The 17,600-nt window shown below is 65.7% G+C and overlaps 2 protein-coding genes across 2 annotated transcripts; one reads left to right on the forward strand and one right to left on the reverse strand.

The window, feature by feature from the left end:
* Nucleotides 1-606: 606 nt before the first annotated feature.
* Nucleotides 607-3,507, forward strand: PRSS57 (serine protease 57). Its single transcript, XM_055706709.1, has 5 exons — nucleotides 607-856; nucleotides 1,133-1,286; nucleotides 1,493-1,637; nucleotides 2,705-2,965; nucleotides 3,060-3,507. Exons 1-5 carry the CDS (start codon nucleotides 607-609, stop codon nucleotides 3,237-3,239), a joined length of 990 nt encoding a protein of 329 aa, XP_055562684.1. The 3' UTR covers nucleotides 3,240-3,507.
* Nucleotides 3,508-6,258: 2,751 nt separating this feature from the next.
* FSTL3 (follistatin like 3) lies at nucleotides 6,259-15,861 on the reverse strand. The gene is made up of 5 exons (XM_055707185.1): nucleotides 15,738-15,861; nucleotides 12,851-13,036; nucleotides 9,676-9,891; nucleotides 7,825-8,052; nucleotides 6,259-7,705 (listed from the first exon to the last, which is right to left on the reverse strand). The coding sequence occupies exons 1-5, from the start codon at nucleotides 15,793-15,795 to the stop codon at nucleotides 7,653-7,655; spliced, it is 741 nt and encodes a 246-aa protein (XP_055563160.1). The 5' UTR covers nucleotides 15,796-15,861; the 3' UTR covers nucleotides 6,259-7,652.
* Between the last annotated feature and the right edge of the window lie 1,739 nt (nucleotides 15,862-17,600).

Here is a 17,600-nt window from a genome sequence, read left to right on the forward strand (position 1 = left end):
AGGGGCACCCCAGCAGCGGGGCCTCCATCCCCCCACCCTGGCACCCCCACCCCGGTACAGCCTATCGCCCTCCTTGCACCCCAGTGGGTGTGCTGTGAGTGACCCCGGTGAGTGTGCTTCTGGGCCCCTTCCCCCCAGCCATCCTCCCCCCCCCCCCCCGGGAGACCCACTAGCCTCCCTCCCACCCTCTTGCTTTGCAGGGTGACTCTGGGGGACCCCTGATCTTCAGGAAGAAGGTTTACAGTATTGTCTTGTTCTCTGGGAACAGATGTGGGGACCACCAGTACCCTGACATCTACACCAAGATGGAGTAGGAGCAGGCAGCCCCACCACCCACAGCACCGCCGCAGAGCTGGGTGGGCTCTGGAGGGGCCCATAGACACGGTGGGTCTGAGCCCAGCCCAGCCCTGCATGACCCACAGCAGAGGGGTCTGAGGATGGGGTGGGGCCCTGCTGCTCCCCCCTGCCCCACCAAGAGGAGAGGGGTTTCATCCTGATTAGTGCAAGGTGCAAGGGCCAGGACTGGGTTGGGGACCTGCTCTGCTTTCCCTCTTCCTTCCCCAAGCCGCTCTCCTGCCAGCAAGTGCCGCTCCGGGGGAAGCTGCCATGCTGCACCTACCCCCAACCCTGCCAGTGCCCCCCACCCCGCAGCAATTGCACAAGGCAGCAACACCCAGAGAGGAGGAAGCAGGAGGGAGATACCCATCGGCACACAGGCAGGGTGATTTCAGCACCCCCACCCCAACTGGCCCCAGAGGCGGTGGCAGTGGCCCACGCTGCACCAGCATGGTCATGGCCGGGCTGTTCATCCTCAGCCTGGGAGGCTCCATCCTGCTCCCAGCATTGGCCCCAGCAGGTAACGGGAGAGTTGGGGCTGAGCGGGCTGCAGGGCTGGTCCCCACGGCCGGGGTGGGAGGTGGAGACCCTGGGCTGGAACACTGCGGTGCAGGGGAGGCTTTGCACTGCCACGCTCGGTGGTCCTGGGCCAGAGCCACTGATGGGTGGCTCCCCAGCACCCATGGGTAGTGCTGGGGTGCTCGGGACACACAGCCAAGAGCAGGACAGACATAGGTGAGAGTGATGCCCAGAGTCCCCAGCAGCTGGTGACCACCTGCACCCACCCACCCACCAGGCACCCAGGGGAGCCAGATCATCGGAGGAAGGGTGGTGGCCCCTCACTCCCGGCCCTTCATCGCCTCCATCCAGGTGGACAGGCAGCACGCCTGTGGGGGCTTCCTGGTGTGGCCCAAGTGGGTGATGACGGCAGCCCACTGCCTGGTTCCCAGGTGAGCCATGCTCCCACGTGGGGCACCTCCCGTGTCCCCCCCCGACACAGCGCAGCCCCCTCAGACAGATACCCCTGTCCCAGGGGGTTATGCAGTCCTGGAGCCCACCCGTGCTCCCCTCGAGCCCACCTCGCCAGCCACCTTCTCCCCCTCCCCAAAGCCCCCCCCTGCTGCAGCAGCACCCACTCAGGGCCCCTCTGCCACAGGCGCGACCCCTCTGTGCGCGTGGTGCTGGGCGCCCACCGGCTGCAGGAGCCCGAGAAATCCCAGCAGGTCTTCAGCATCGTGGACTCCATCGCCCACCCATACTACAACCCCAGCTCGGTGGACAATGATATCCGCCTGCTCCTGGTGAGTCCGCCACATCACCATACTACAACCCCAGCTCGGTGGACAATGATATCCGCCTGCTCCTGGTGAGTCCGCCACATCACTGCCCACAGCAGACTTGCCTGCTGGGAGGTCGTGGGCACCCACCGGCTGGAGCTGGGGCACCCCACACTCTGTGGGACATGGGAGGGAGCTGGGGTGCCCCACACCCCGTGGGGTGAAGGAGGGAGCAGGGATGCCCCATGCCTGCAGGACACAGGGAGGGAGCCAGGGTTCCCTGTGCCCCGTGGGGTGCAGGAGGGAACTGGGGTGCCCCACGCCCCGTGGGGTGAAGGAGGGAGCAGGGGTGCCCCATGCCTGCAGGACACGGGGAGGGAGCTGGGGTGCCCCATGCCCCGTGGGATGCAGGAGGGAACTGGGGTGCCCCATGCCCTGTGGGATGCAGGAGGGAACTGGGGTGCCCCATGCCTGCAGGACACGGGGAGGGAGCTGGGGTGCCCCATGCCCCGTGGGATGCAGGAGGGAACTGGGGTGCCCCATGCCCTGTGGGACATGGGGAGGAAGCCAGGGTGCCCCACGTCCCGTGGGGTGCAGGAGGGAACTGGGGTGCCCCACACCAGCAGGACACCGAGAGGGAGCTGGGGTGCCTCATGGCCCATGGGATGCAGGAGGGAACTGGGGTGCCCCGTGCCCCGTGGGGTGCAGGAGGGACCCGGGGTGCCCTACGGGGCACGGCGGGGAGCTGTCCCCGTGGCCGGCCGACACTAGGTGTCAGTGCTTCTCCGGAGAAGCGGGACCGCACCCCGGGGTGCGATGGAGGCGGCCCAGGACCCACGGACCCCGGCCGGGTGGGCAGCTCCCCGCACCCCTGGGGCAGCCAGTCTCCGGAGCAGAATGGGACCAGCGCAGAGGCTCTGGTGGGTGCTTCTAAAGAGGAAAGGGCAGAGCTGTGGGGGTCAGCGTGAGCAGGGAGCTGGGGCGGGTGTGCAATGGGGTGCAAGGGGCTGGGGGGTCCCAGGCAGGAGCAGCTGGGGGGCTCTGCCTCGGCAGGGCAGCAAAGCCACCCGTGCCCCCGGCTCCCTGCCCAGCTGAACAGGTCGGCCACGCTGAACAAGTATGTGAAGCGGATCCGCCTGCCCTCGCCACACGTTGACCTGAAGCCCGGTACCGTCTGCTACGTGATGGGCTGGGGGGACATCTCCAACTACGGCGACCAGCCCACCGAGCTGATGGAGACCGGCACCACCATCGTCAAGCGGAGCCTCTGCCGAACGCTGTGGCATGGCAAGGTCTCGCACAACATGCTGTGCGGGGCCAGCCGCAACGCCACGCTGCAGGGCGTCTGCACGGTGAGTGCACTCCTGGGCCCCTGCCCCCCCAGCCACCCCCCCACCCCCCCCCCCGGAGAACCACTAGCCTCCCTCCCACCCTCTTGCTTTGCAGGGTGACTCTGGGGGACCCCTGATCTTCAGGAAGAAGGTTTACGGCATCGTCTCATTCTCTGGGAACAGATGTGGGGACCGCCGGTACCCTGACATCTACACCAAGATCTCCAACTACATCGACTGGGTGCATGACATTGTGCAAGGGCACCGCCATCGGAAGGGGCAGCTGAAGCCCTAGCCAGGGTTGAGGAGGGGTCCTGGGGGGACATGGGCTGTGGGGAGAGGGCCCCAGGTGTCTTGGCCCTCAGGGCCAAGAGTCCCAGGTCCTCTCAGCTCCAGGGGCTTTGGGAGCTGATGCTCGGGGGACCCAGGCCAGGGCAGGAGACCACCTCTGCCTATGGGTGAGGGGAGGCATGTGCCCCCAGGCTGTACGAGAAGCTCCAGCACCTCACTTGGCCTCTTGCAGCGGCAATATTTTCCTTCCTCAATAGAACCTCGGTCCCAGACCTCTGTCCATTCACCTTCCCTCTACCTACCCTGCTCCTCCCTTACAGGGGGGCCACAGCCCCCAGCTCTGGGGCAGCCAGGAGCTCCGGGGACCCCTGCCCCCACACCAGCCCCTGCCCACCCTGATCCTGCTCCAGGGACATGATGGGGAGACCAAAACTGAAGCCAAGACCAAGACCCACCTGCCCTGGGAGCCAGCAGACGTGGGGCTGGGACTTTAGCCCCCTTTAGTCTCCTGATGGGCAGCTGAACCTGGGAGGGCTGATTTGGGCCGGTCCTTAACCCCTCACTGCCCAGGCGACTGCTGCCCTTCTCCATGAGGGCTGGTTTTCCCCAGCTTTCCCCTCTCCTTTCCCTGCCCCACCACAACCCACGCTCTGGCTGCCCCACTGCTCCCCTTCATGCTCCGATCCTTGTCCTGGCTTGTCCTGGGCTGGGTGGCTGGAGCAGGGGGTGCAGGGGAAGGAGGGTAGAGCCAGCCCCCACTCAGGACCAGGCCATGCCCCAGGGGAGCCAGGCTCCGCATCCAGGCACTGCCACCCGACAGAGCATCCCCAGCAGCGCTGGAGCTGCCTTCCCGCCAGGGTGGGGCTCACCGTCCCGTCCCATCCCGTCCCACCCCGTCTCATCCCATCTCGTCTCATCTTGTCCCATCCCATCCCACACCGCACCCTCCCCACCGCGCTATGGGACCCCCCAAACAGGGGAACCACAGACACCTCCTGGGGGCTGATGGGCTCCCAGCCGCCCGGCTGCGCTGGCAGAGCCCACGGGGATCCCACCGGGAGCCTCACCCGCCGCCCCGGCACGCTCAGGCGCGCAGGCGGGTGCTCGCCCCGGGAGGGAGTTGGGGGGCTGTGGGCGCAGGGGCCGGCAGCTGCCCACGCCAGCCGGGGGGATGTGAGCCAAGCAGCTGCCGGGTCTCAGCTGGGACATGCTCATGGCGTGCGGCTTTGCCCGGCGTTGCCGCTGTCTCCAGGGACAGACCCAGACATTCCCTGCTCCCAGTTGTTTGTTTTATCTGCAAATTGCTGGCACGCTGCAGCTGCGGGGTGCAGCCACCCTCCCCGCTCGAGGGGTCCCACAGGAGGCTGCAGCCGACCACAGCATCTGGCACAGGCCATCCCGCGGCCGTGGGGGGCTCCGCTGAGAAGGACAAAGGCCAGGGCAAGGCCAGCATGCCGAGGTCCCCAGAAAGCATCCTCAGCTCTGTGGTCACCGTGGTCCCCACACTGGGGAGCCCAAAGGCTTTGGCTGCCCCGTTCTTTCCTGGTGCAACCCCAGATCCCCACTGCAGGGCTTTGCACAGGGTCAGGGAGATGCAGCCGCTGGTATTGGTGGCCTTGGGGACACTGGGGGACACCCAGCCGAGGACAGACCCCTGCCAAGCTGCCAACCTCCAAGGAAGCCCCAAATCCCCGTGGGCTCCTGGCAGCGGCAGCGTGGGGCAGACTCCCCCAGGATGCCAGGGCAGGGCTGCCAGCCCTGGGGCTTCTGCGTGCTGCCGGGAAGCCTGGAGAGCCGGCGCCTGTCCCAGCTTGTCCCAGACCACCCAAAAACCGGCGGGAAGGAGGCGCCTGACTCACGGCCATGTTGTGGAAACCAAAATCTCCCGCTCATCGGCAGGAGCTGACGTCGCCACCGCAGCCCGTGCCCGGGGGCTTGGCGCGGGGCAGCACGCCAGGTGCTTCGGGGGCCAAACCCTGGGGCTGGGGCAGGCGGAGGGTGGCGAGGTGCCTCGGGGAGGAAGGCGCTGCAGGCGAGCTGTGGAGAAACCCGGGCCACACACCACATGCAGCAAAAGCTGGCGCCAGGGAAAATCCTGGGCTGCTTTATGGCATCTCCTTTACACCCCTGCCCAAAAGTGGGGAGGGCAGGTAGAGAGGGGGCTGCAGGAGGGCCCCCCGCTGTGCCCACCCCAGGTGGAGATGCCACTGACGGGCAGCGGTGCCCAGCCGGGCTCAGCACAGCGCTGGGGCACGGGAGCCACCTGGGTTCAAACCAGGCTGCAGCCTGGGCCGGATCCTGCCTGACGCTCAGCTGAGGCTGAGGGTGCTCGGCACCAACCAGGAGCAAAGGTTTCATTCCCCCTCACCACTTCACGGTGCCTCGGTTTCCCCCATGTAACCCCCTCCCCAGGACCGGGGTGCTGGGGAGTCTCAGTCAGAGCCAACCTGGCCCCAGGAGCCCCCTGCAGCTGTTGGGGCCATGCCGGAGCCCATCCACGTGGCAGGTCCTGAGCCAGGGGTCTGGGGGCTGCGCTGTGCCAGCCCCCCATGCAGGGGACACAGCCGAGGGGGAAACGACGGTGGCTCCTGTTGAGCTCCAAGTGCCAAGCCGCAGGCTGCCACCCGGGCTCCTGCCGCTGGGGAAGCATCGCACATCAGGACCCAATTAATGGCAGGAATTGTTTTGTGAAATACCAAACCCTCACGGCACGGCCTGATATTGGGAACAGATTTATCTGCGTTGCTGTTTGCTCTTCCCTGCTCTCCCCTTTCCTCCCACTGCAGAGAGGCTGGGCTGGAAAAAAAACCCCAGTGCCAAGCTGAAGCAGATGCAAACCAGAGAGCGGGGCCAAGCCCCTCACCTGCTGCTGGGGGCTCTCCCACCCCCACATCCCACCTGGACCCCCGGTGAGGGGCAAGCAGGGATGCTGCGGGTAGCACAGCCCTGCGGGGGTCAACCCCAGGGGAATGCAGCCGCCTCCTGCGGCCCCAGAACCTGCTGAACAAAACTGGACCCGCAGCACCGTTTATTCTTTTTTTTTAATTATAATCCAAATTGTAACACAGCTGTAAAATGCCCCTAACGATACCGAATAGGAAATGTGTATGTTCCCCTAGCGTCTGCCTCAGGGATCAGAACGCAATCATACAAAAATAGAAAATTGGGTATTTTTATATATATATATAATATATATATGACATTTATATAAAGGCAATAGCTTTTCGGTGTCAGAGGTGAGATGGTATTTACACAGGTGACAACACACAAAATGAGAAAAATAAAAATAAATACAGATGGTGTCACAGAGCAGCGGGGGCAGGAGGCAGGGGGCTGTGCAGCCAAGGGGGAGCTGGGCTGGGAGCCCCCGGGGGGGCGGGCAGGGCCATCGCCGCTCTCCTGTCCCCTTCCACCGACCCACGCCCCCACAGCACCCCCAGCAACTCTGCGGTGGGGTCGGGAGCAGAGCGCTGTCCTGGGGCACCACACGGCTGCTTCGCCCAGCGCCAGCCCTGGAAATGCTGCCAGGGGCTGCGGACCCCCCCTCTGCCTGGGCTGCTTTCAAAGCAGTTTGGCCAGGGAGGGACGAAGGGGGGTCTGGGCAGGGGCGCTCTCAGCAGCAGAGGGCTCAGCGGGCCTGGGGGGACAGTGGTGCTCCCCAGTCAGGGCTGCTGTGGCCCACGGTGGGCAGCGCTGCCCACCTGCCATCGCCCCAGCCCCCCAGGCACCGCCGTCGCCTCTGAGATGGGTGGGAGCCTGGTCCATATGGGCCCGGGAAAACCTAAACTAAAATCCGTTTTAACATACACATGTTAAAACTTTAGGAGAAAATAACATACATATATATATTTTTTAATATATATATATATATATATAAATATATATCTCTCTCTCCAATCTGCTGCAGCGCCGTGCTGCCTTCCCTGCCGCTGGCAGCCGGGGCTGAGCCCCTCTGGGGAAGGCGAAATCCGGGGAAGGCGAAAGCACAGATTCCCTCTAGACCTCAAGGTCCCGGCCAGAAACGTCAGCAGAGTACCGAGAATTCAATCCAAAAATAAATAGGCCCAGGGCTGCCAGCCAAGGACATGGGGGGGGCGCAAGGCACGGCAGCATGGACACCCCTCAGCACCTCCCCAGCCACCCAGAAGGGCAGTACGGGCACCGGAGAGGGCACCGGCCACTCTGCCAGGCACTGGAGCATCTCCGGGGGGCTCGGCATCGCTCCGGCCGCGCGGGCTGGGAGCCCCCTGCCCTGCTCGCCAGCCATCGGGACCAAAATTCCGGCCCCCTGCGACTGCATAACATACACAGGTATAAATAAGGATCTTTTTATCTTAATAAATATCGGGTATATGGTTTGTACAATATACACATAATGCCCCTGTCTCCTGGGTCCGGCCTCATGGCGAGGGAGGATTCACACATAGTTCTCTTCCACGTTGTCCATCTCCGGGGAGAATCTGGCCGCAGCTGGAAACGGAGCAGGAGAGGGGGAGAAGCGGTGAGGGGGATGCGAGGGGTGGCCAGGCGCTGGGGGTCTGAGCCCGCTCCCCGCCCCCTCCCTCCCCCCCCCGAACCACCCCACTCACCTGAGCAGCTCCCGTAGTGGCGCACACCGATGGAGCGGCCGCGGTGGCAGGTGGCCCGCCGGAGGTGGCACGCTGAGGGGTAGGTGATGTTGTTGTTGCCGCAGAGGGCACGGTCCAGGCTGGTGGGCTCAGGGCAGGGAGCCGTCCGGCACATCACGCAGTGGGCGCTGCCGGTCTGGTCCACCACGCAGGTGTGGGTGCCGGGGCACACCACGCTGGAGCAGGACTCTGCGGGAAAGAACAGGCAGCCACGGCTGAGCCAGGGACAGCCATCCTCCTCCCACGGCTCCTCTGCCCCAGGCGGGCAGCAGGCATCGCCCCAGGGAAAGCCCAGCAGGTCAGGGTTCAGCTGCCTTTAGCTACCAGGGGACGGTAGACCCTCAGGCTGGAGGGTCCTGAGCCCCCCCATCACCACTGCTTGCAGGAACAGGAGCTGGCAGGGGCCGACATCGTGGCTGTGAGGGACCGTGTGGCCCTGCAGACCCTGGGCATGGTCCTGCCCGGAGCCTTGCTGTGCGGGGGAGCTGATGTCCGGCTGCAGAGCCTGAGCACGTGGGGCTGAGCCCGGCGCAGTGGGATCCAGCTGGGGCACGTGGCCCCACGCAGGTGCCTTGGCAGGGAGAGCAGCAGCCGCCTGGGCCAGGCTGGCAGCCACCGGCGAGAGGGGAAGGGCAGGGTCACCCTGGACCCAACCCATGAGCGAGGGTGGAGGGAGCCTGCGCGGAGAGGATCAGGCCCTGCACAGTGCTCTGCCGAGCTGATGCAGTGCGGGGGGGCGTGTGCACCCCCACCCCCCCACCCCCCGCAACAAAACCCTGGGGTCTGTGCGGCACCTCCCATCCTGGCACAACCCCACGGCGGTGGTGGGAGCACGGTGGGACCCACAGCGCTCCCCGGACACCATAAACACTTTGCAACGCCGTCCCTCCGCCTTCCTCTCTTTCCATGCCGGATTGGAAGGAGATTTGGCATCTGCAACTCCCAGCTCGCAACTCACATTTCTCGCCCCACATTTCCCTGTGCAGTCCAGAGCTTGACAGACAAAGTATTTCAGAGAGGAGGGCTGGCAAAAATAATCATAATAATCCTGACAGTTCTTGGCAGGGCAAGGAGCATTGCTGCTCTCTTTAACAAAAGAACAGAAAAAGGGGCTTGATGTTTGTAAGTGACATTTTACGGACTGTTATTCCTCAGCCTGCGGCAAGGCTAAACCCTCGTTGCACTGACAGGCATCGTTGCCGTCCCCACCGGGGTGGCTGGGCCGTGTCCTGGGGTGGCCAGTGGCTGCCAGCCGGCCAGTTGCCAGCTCTGAGCACAGCGAGGTCGGTGCTGAGGGATGTGACTCCCCCATGGGCCAGGGTCCACTGGTACCCATCACACTGGGCTGGCTGCGGAGCACGTTCCCCCTCACCAGGCACACAGCCCTGCACTGGGACAGACCTTCCCTCCCCAGGCACAGCAGGGGCACTGACTACAAACCCTCCACGCCGTGCCGGTGCTGCTACCAGCCTCGGGGACAACTGGAGCAGCCGGTGCTCCGTGCTCGGGGCAGGACAGCTCCTCCCCAGAACACACTGCCCATAGTGGGGAGAACTGGGGAGACCCAGCTTCCCAGGTGGGAGAAGGGATGCTGCACCCATGCACGCTCGCCTGACGCAGCGGAACGACCCTTCCTTGCTGCAGCAGAGCAGCTCATGGCGTGCTGGGAGAGCAGACCCATGCTGCCATTCATCCCTTTCCACGCGGGTGCAGCTCAGAGCAGTCCCACACAGAGCTGGGAGCAGGAGAGCCACAGGGGACGGGACAGGATGGAGACAGGATGAAACAGGGTGGGGGAATGACCAGACCTACTTTTGCATTTGCCCTGGTACATCACTTCGAGGTCGGGGTGGTCTCTGCACTTGGCCGTCAGCAGGTCGCACTCGTCTCGGTAGGTGTAGCCGTCGGAGCCGCAGACCTGCAGCTTGCGGGGCAGGCTGGAGCAGTCGGGGGCACAGGCGCACTGCGGACGCCCGTGCTTCATCTTGCAGACCTTGTCGGGGCCGCACACCACCCCCTCACAGCTCTCTGGGGACAGAGGGGAGCAGCACGTGAGGATGTGACACCAGCTGCCCCCCCCCCGCCCCTCGCCAAGGGCAGGATCTGTCCTGCACAGCCTGGCTGGCACCCCAGCCACGCACGGTGACACCAACTGGGGCAGCACCAGCATCAGCCCCCAGGGTGCCCAATCCTTCCCGGGGTCACAACACGCACGCTGACGCCGAGCTGCCCTGAGCAGCATCTGGATCTGCTCAGCTCCGCCAAGGAGCAGGTCGTTGGCTGGTGCTCCACGCAATCATCCAGCACTCGCCCCAGCCAGAGCCCCGGCCCTCCGCTCAGCACCAGCTAACTCATTTCTATGTATTTATTTTTTGGAAGGAGACATTTCTTTTTCTTGTGCAATGGAAAAAAATCTATCTCTGCAAGGCCCCAGCTCCTCCAGAAGGAGCAGGGCTTCGCAAGTTGTCTGGGCAATCAAGAACGCCGCTTCCACCAGACAATACCCAGCCCTGTTTCGCTCCGGGCCTCCGTGACTTGAACACAAGAGCGGGACACAGCAGTGAGCGCAGCTCCCCAGACAGGCAGCAGCTTTGTCCCCTGGGTCACCTCCCAGCCAGCACGGGGGCTGGGTTCAGAGGGTCCCGCCAAGCACCCGGTGCTGCCCCAGGGCCGTGCCCACGCTGGCGGGGACAGAGAGGGGCCACCGACCCTGAGCAGGGACCCATCCCATACAGGGGTGCCTCTGCGGGGAGAGGGGAAGGGGTCAGCGCCCAGACCAAGCGGGGATGGGAGATCTGGCTGGAAGCCCCTTGGCCCCCAGGAGCACACACAAAGCCCTCACCCCAGAGGAACTCTTCGCCCTGATCGTGGGATACGGGCGATGCTGGGAGCCGAGGGGCTGCCTCCGGGTACAGGGAGCCATCAGCACCCACGGGAGGGCCTGGCAGGGCCGAGAAACTTCCCAAGAGAGGGATTCTCCCCCCAGCAGGAAGGATTCCCGCAGACAGGGTGTGTGCTGGGAGCTGTTGGGAGCTACCGAGGGGGATTTCCCTACCGGAGAGGGGTCACTTTGGGAGACTGCAAGGGGGAGGAGGAGGAAGGGGAAATTCCCCGTCTGCTTGGCCCGGCTCTCCCCAGGGGAAATTCCCTGGTGGGAGACAGTCTCCCAGTTTGCTCCCTGGTTTCCAAAGCTGGGGCCTGCCCAAGGGAAGGGGAGAGCAGCAGGCTGAGCCCCAGCAGCATCTGTGCGCAAAGCCGCAGGGATGAGACCCCAGGACAGAGGAGCACGGCCCCAGGGCTGCCAGAGCGAGTGGGACCCCCGTCACCCTCTGCTCCGTGTCACGGTCACTGGCACAGCAGGGTCCATCTGTCCAAACCGTCTGAGCAAGGGAGGGAGGCAGCTGGACCCCCCGCCCGTGACCCTGACCCCGCAGCCCGGCTCTCGCCCCTGCGCCGGGTCCCTGGGGGGGACACCACATCCCCAGCAGCTGGAGCCAGGAATTTCACGTCGCCACCAGAGACCCATCACGGAGCCCCCGGGGCCTGGCCAGCACCTTCCCGCGGGGCTCGGCCGCCCCGGCTGCTGGCGCGGGGCTGGTGGCTGCAGCCCACTTTATCCTGGAGTAACCTCTCCCGGCCCTGGAGCCCAGGGAGCCGGAGCACAGCTCGTCTCATCCGCCCTTTTCCAAGGCCTCCAGCTCGCTGGAGCCCGGTGGGGAGCAGCACCAGCTCCATCTGGATGGGACAGGCAGGGGCTTTCTGAAGGGTGGGGAGTTGCGGTGTACGTGCTGGCCAGGCTCTCCGGTGGTTCCAAAGGTCCTGCTCCCAGACCCCGATGATCCCCAGGAGTCACAGCCCCCGCTGCAGGCTGTGGCTGCTGGCAGCCCCCCACGTTCCCCAGCATCACCACAGAGGTAAGGGCAGACCCCCAGGATGAGGGCTGCCCATCCCCACTGCGCTCTGCCCTGGGCACTGGGGAGCCATGCTCCCTGACCAGTCCCCGGAGAGGGTCCCAGTGTTCCTGGCACCCACCGAGCGGGGCCAGCCTGCTCAGCCACTACGGGGCCAAGCCCACAGTGGGAGATGGGGCAGAGAGCCAGGGCCAGGATCTCATCCAGCCTTCAGCCAGCACAGGGTGCAGCCGTGACCTGTGCCAGGACGGGGCCAAGGGGCAGCCGGGGTGGCAGCACTGGAGAGCACGGAGGGGCTGGAAGTGGTTTTGTTAAAAAACATTTTTCCCCCCCTGTAAGCAAATAACGACATGACCTTCCAAAGACCTGCTCCTGCCTCCTGCGGTCAGCAGGTCCTTGAGCATGTTCTCACACAGCCACGCAAGTGTGACTGGGGGATCCGCGCCTCCGGCGCACGCCAAAACATCTGGCGGGGCTGGAACTCACAGCTGGAGAGTTTCCACTTCTGGAACTGCCCATTACATAAAGCCATTTCACACACACACTGGGAGGAGGAAGGGGGAGCTGAGGGGAAGAAATAGATCTTTTTTCCATAAAAAAACACAACCAAAAACCTTCAGAAGTTTCCCTCTGAGCAGACCTGGCAAGGGCCAGGCTGGGAGGCTCCAGCCACAGCAGAGTTAACCTGGGAACAGGGAGCCCCAGCTCAGCTTCTTGCACTTGGGCTGCCCAGCCAAGGCCCAGGTCAGGCATCCCACTCCACAGGGGAAACAAAAATACACAGAAAATGAGCTGCCAGGGATGGAGGCTGCCCCACAAGCCCTGGCCCCATGGCAGCATCCCTCCCAGAGCTGCAGCAGCAGGAACATGGGGTCAGTGGTCCCTAGGGTCTCTGTGCTGTCCCAGACAGCCCAGGAAGGCACCCAAGAGTCCTGCCTGGTGAGGGGCAACCCAGTCCCGTCGCTGCTGCTTCACCCAGAGCTGCGGGCACCGAGCATCCTCCCCAGGGATCTGAGCATCCCCCCCAGGCAGAGCTGAGCCCTGCAGCAGCCCACTCACCCCACAGCCACGCTCACCTTTGCAGGGGTGGCAGGTCACCAGCCCCAGGAAGCCCAGTAGGCTGATCTTGTTGCCTGGGTAGGTGTAATTAGACCAGGCCACGTCCACATTGCCGTTGGCACAGCATTCCTCCCATGTCACGCCTGTCTTCAGGATCATGGTGCACTTGGCCTCCTTCCCCTGCTGCAGCCAGCAGATCCCACCTGCAGAGAGGGCAGAGGGTGAGGTGCCCCTGCTGTGCCAGGCCACCGCGCAAAGGGCAGTGAGACCCCCGCCACAGCCAGGCCGCCCATGGGGCAGAGGCACGGGGACCGCACCAGTGCCTGGGAAAGGCTGGCACAGGATGGGCTGGGGAAGGTAAAGACGCTCCGTGCTGGCTCCCATCTCTCCTGTGACACAAGGGCAGTCCCAGAGCCAGCGTCCCTGTGGGTCCCCAGCACAGTGGGGCAGCTCCGTGCCCGCGCTGCCACCCCATGCCCTGGGCTGCGGGCAGCCCGGCTCCTCTGGCCAAAGCCAGCACTGGGACCGCAGGGATGTACCAGTTACCTCAGCACTCACAAGCAATGCTCCAGGAGATGCCCAGCCAGCTGGCCAGGATCTGGGCTTGCAGCTTACCCCCTTGCCCTGCCCCCCCCCCCCCCCCCCGCCTGCATCGCTGCCTAACTCCTGCCTGGCCCCAAGCAGAGGGGGCTCCAGCCCAGGGAGGATGAGCAGAGCGGGGCCAGCAGGCGCCCATGCTGCAAGGGCTGGATCCCCTGACATGCACCAGCAGCCCCACAGAGGGACAAGGACTGTCCCCACAGCACAGAGACCAGACGCCCACAGCCTCTGCAAGGAGCATTTGAGCCATGGGCTGGAGAACAGGGCACTTGACATGGCCCTTGGGATGGGGCCAGCCCAGCGGCATCGGATCCCTCTGAGTCAAAAGGCTGTTTGTTCCTTAACCCCACGAGCGAATCTTTTTTTTTTTTTTTGTGAGTGATTCCTTTGCAATTTCCGCCTCTGCAAACCAGCCTCTTCTGACGCTTATTTGGGTTTATGCTCTCATTAGCTGCGTTTGAGGTTTGTTAAACAGCTAAAGATGTGAAGGAGGGATGGGGGAAGGGACAGATCCTGCTGGTGCCAGGCTGGAGTTGCTCCCCTCCAAAGCAGGGATTCACCCTGCCCCAAAGCAGAGTCCGCACCCACCTCAGACCCCAGGTGTGCCCCCTGCTCCCTCCCATGCACTCTATTTTGGTTTGGCCAAAAGCACGTGGGGCTCCCAGCCTGGCTGCAGCCTGTGACAGCTCCGCGGGGCAGCCATGGATGGAGCAAACCCTCAGGAACCAGTGGCCTGGACACCTCTGGAAGCATCAGCCAGGCCAACATGCCTCTGCCATCGGTGGGTTTGTCCTCCATGGATTTGTCTAACGGCTCTTTCCAGCCCATTTGTCCTTTACAACACCCCATGCCCCCAGTTCCCCCTGGTACCTGGTACCCTGGGAGCCATATCCTGCCTTGGGACCATGCTTGCCCCACAACTGCAGCCATGCAGAAAGTGATCCCAACTGCAATGGGACAGATCCACTCACCCTCTGCCCACAAGACCGGTCTTGGGCACACCCTGGGTCAGCAGCAACAGGGCACCCACTGCCTCCCGTGCCGTGCTGGGACGCCAACAAGGGACATGCCCCAGGCAGGGCGATGGAGCCCACCCCCCCTGTGGCTGGATCAAGGCATCTGTGGGATGGAGGAGCCAGCATGGGGCTCATGGGGCACCCCATCCTCGGTGTTTCCCCAGCACTCCAGCCACGAGGGCGCAGTGCTCCAGCACGCAGCGTGGCTGGAGGACCTGGGCTCTGGCCAAAGGGACACAGTGTGTCCCTGCCTGGGGCCTTCCAGCGGTTGTACTTGACCCTGTGGAGCAGCCAGCAGCAATCCTGCGGGCTGGGGTGCTGCCAAACACGATCACAGGGGCTACGGCGGCACCAGTGGCCTCGTGGCAACCTGCCCCATCCTTCGGGGCATCCTGACCCGCCGCTCCCCACGGAGCGTGGCTCCTGCCCACGCGAGCAGGGAGCGATGGAGGCGCACGGCATCGTGCGAGGGGGCAGATGGAAACTCCAGCACTGCTGCGGGAGTGCTGACACTGGAGCAGCAGCAGTCACGGCTCCGCAGTACTGGGAAGGGCTCCTGGAGCCCCAGCCCGGGGTCACGGGTGGCCTGGGTGTCGGGACAGCTCCCCTACGAGGGAAGGGCCACCACAGAGCCCGGCCACCTCCCCAGTGCCCGTGAGCGCTGCCAGCACCGTCAGCTGAACCGGGAGGGGTTCGAGCTGCAAACTCCACACCCAGCACGTGAACTGGCCACCGATCCCAGCTCCCCCAGCCCCGTGGCACGGCTCCCCTGACCCCAGCATGGGGGTGACCCCAGCCTCGTGGGGAACCGGGCCCCGCAGCCCCGTGGGGGGCCGGCCAGGCTGCTGTGGCCGTCACCCCCGTGCCAGGGCACGGCGGGGGTCGGGGGGCCAGGGTCGGGCACCAGCAGTGCCACAGCACAGGACTTGGCAGCAGGGCCATGCAGGACCCCCGGGGAACTCGCTCCTGCTGTGGCAGCACCGGGGGCCTGATGGAGGGGCAGCTACGGGCCGGGGGCCACCCGAGCGGCACTCCCGGGCACCCCCCCGCTGGCAGGCACCCACGCACCTCCCGGTAAAACGGGCTCCCAGCCCCGCGGCCAGCACCCACCCGGGGCGGCGGCTGCCGGCAGCGCCCGCGGTGTGCAGGAAAGGGCGGGGGGGGGGGGCACAGCCCGGTAACGGCCCCGGGACCAGGGGCAGCCCCTGCCCCACGCACCTGCCGGCGGGCGACGGGCAGGCGGCCCCGGTGCCCCCCCCCCCCGGGATCCCCCCCGGGCGGCACTCACCGTGCGCGGCGGCGGGGCTGCAGAGGGCGAGCAGGCAGAGCGCCAGCCGCAGCGGCATGGCCGGGCCGGGGCGGCGGGACGGGCCGGGACGGGGCCGGGACGCTCCGGCGACCTGTTGCCTGTGAGGCGGCGGCGGGGCCGGCGGCGTTATAAAGCGGCGGGGCGGCGTGAATCACCGGGCGGGGCGGCGGCGGCGGCGGGGGGGGGCCGCGGCCGGGGGCGGGGGCAGCGGGAGGGGGGGCTCGGGGAGTGGGGGGCGTGAGGGGCGTGAGGGGGTGCGGAGCGGCGGGGTGGGGGGGGGGGCGAGGGGTGTGTGCCAGCGGGGGTCTGCACGTCCCCGCCGGAGGGTGTCCGTGGGTGCGAGTGTCAGTGGGGATGTGGCGGGGGTCCCGCGGGCCGGGCACCCCCAGCTGGACCGCGCAGGGATGGAGATGGGGCGGTGCGGGAGCGCCCCTCCTGCTCGGGTGGAGGGGGGGGGGGCGTGGGGGGGGCGGCAGAGCCCGGCAGCGGAGGAGGGGCTGGGGCAGGGAGAGCAGAGCTCTGTCCTGGCAGACCCCGGGGTGGGGGGGGACTGCCGTGGCCTGGGTGCTGCCCCCCTGCCCGACCCTGTCCCACCCGCACGGCTGCTCCTTCCCCACCCAGCCAGCCTCGCATGAACCCTCTGTCTGCCTCCTCTCACCCTCCTCCTCCTCCTCCTCCCCGCAGCAGCCCCGTCTGGCATCAGAGTTACCGTAAGGGCTGTGTCATGTGGCTCCTTTCATCTTTGCTCCCCAAACACCGGCACCCGGCATCACCCACCCTGTGCCAGCAGGGAAACTGAGGCACCCCTGGCTCCTGCTGCCTCAACCCCTTGTCTGGGCAAGCAGTGCAAGGCAAGGAGGGGAAGAGCTGGGGTGGGGGACATGGCACACTCTGTCAGTGTTATTGTCCCCCCCCATCCCCATTGCAGCTAGGGCTGCTCCATCCTGGCTCCCGAAAGTGCGCTGGACCCTGCCCAGCCCGGCTTGAGCTGGGGAACCGCGGCTGTGCCCACGCTGCCAGGCGTGGGGGGTCCTGGCACGGACAGTGGGGCTGCAAGGAGCCCCAGGGCAAGGCAGGTCAGGGCTCCCCAACATCACCTGGCCTTGCTCCCCACTCAGTGACACTGCCCACGCACCTGCAAGGGGGGTCGGGGTGCATTCAGGACCCCCCACCCGTCAGCCTGCTCCCCGGGCAGAGCACTGGGGACACGGGGCGCTCTGCCTGTCCCCACTCCTCCCGCTGCAGCCCCAGGGCCTTCTCCAGCCCTGTGAACTCTGTCGGTCTCCGGGCCATGCAGCTGAGGAACGTTTTACCCTTTGCACTGGCCTCAGCTGAGGTCATGTTTTCGGCAGAACTGCCGGGCTCTTTCAGGAGAGGGGCCCCGGCCGCAGGGCCCTGGGGACCTTGCACCACCCCTCCGGCCCGGCAGCAACCTCCTCGCTCCGAGCCGGTGCCAGCACAGCATGAGCAGCTCGCTTTGGCGCAGGATGGGGCTGGATGCAGCTTTGGTCCGGTGAGACACGGAGCAGCTGGGGGGAGAGACCAGGGTGCGATGCCAGCAGCCAGCGCAGGCAGAGCAGTGGTGGCCACTGGCACCACCGCATCCCCATCCCTCCCTCCATCCTAAGGATGAGTCCCAGGGAAGGGCAGCGGGCTGGCCTTCCACCAAGGTGGATCTTACCCCCCTTCAGCCCCTTGCACCCCCAGGGAGGGGGCAGGATTGGGGAGGGCTGGGTTTACCCCAGGTGGTGGTGTAAAGTGCAGAGCTTGGCTGGAGGAGCCCTTGGCCCCCGCAGTGCCGTGGTACCCCTGGGCAGCGTGTGTGTGGGGCAGGGACCCCCA

Source organism: Falco cherrug, chromosome 4 (assembly GCF_023634085.1).
Source record: "Falco cherrug isolate bFalChe1 chromosome 4, bFalChe1.pri, whole genome shotgun sequence".
Lineage (NCBI taxonomy): Eukaryota > Metazoa > Chordata > Aves > Falconiformes > Falconidae > Falco > Falco cherrug.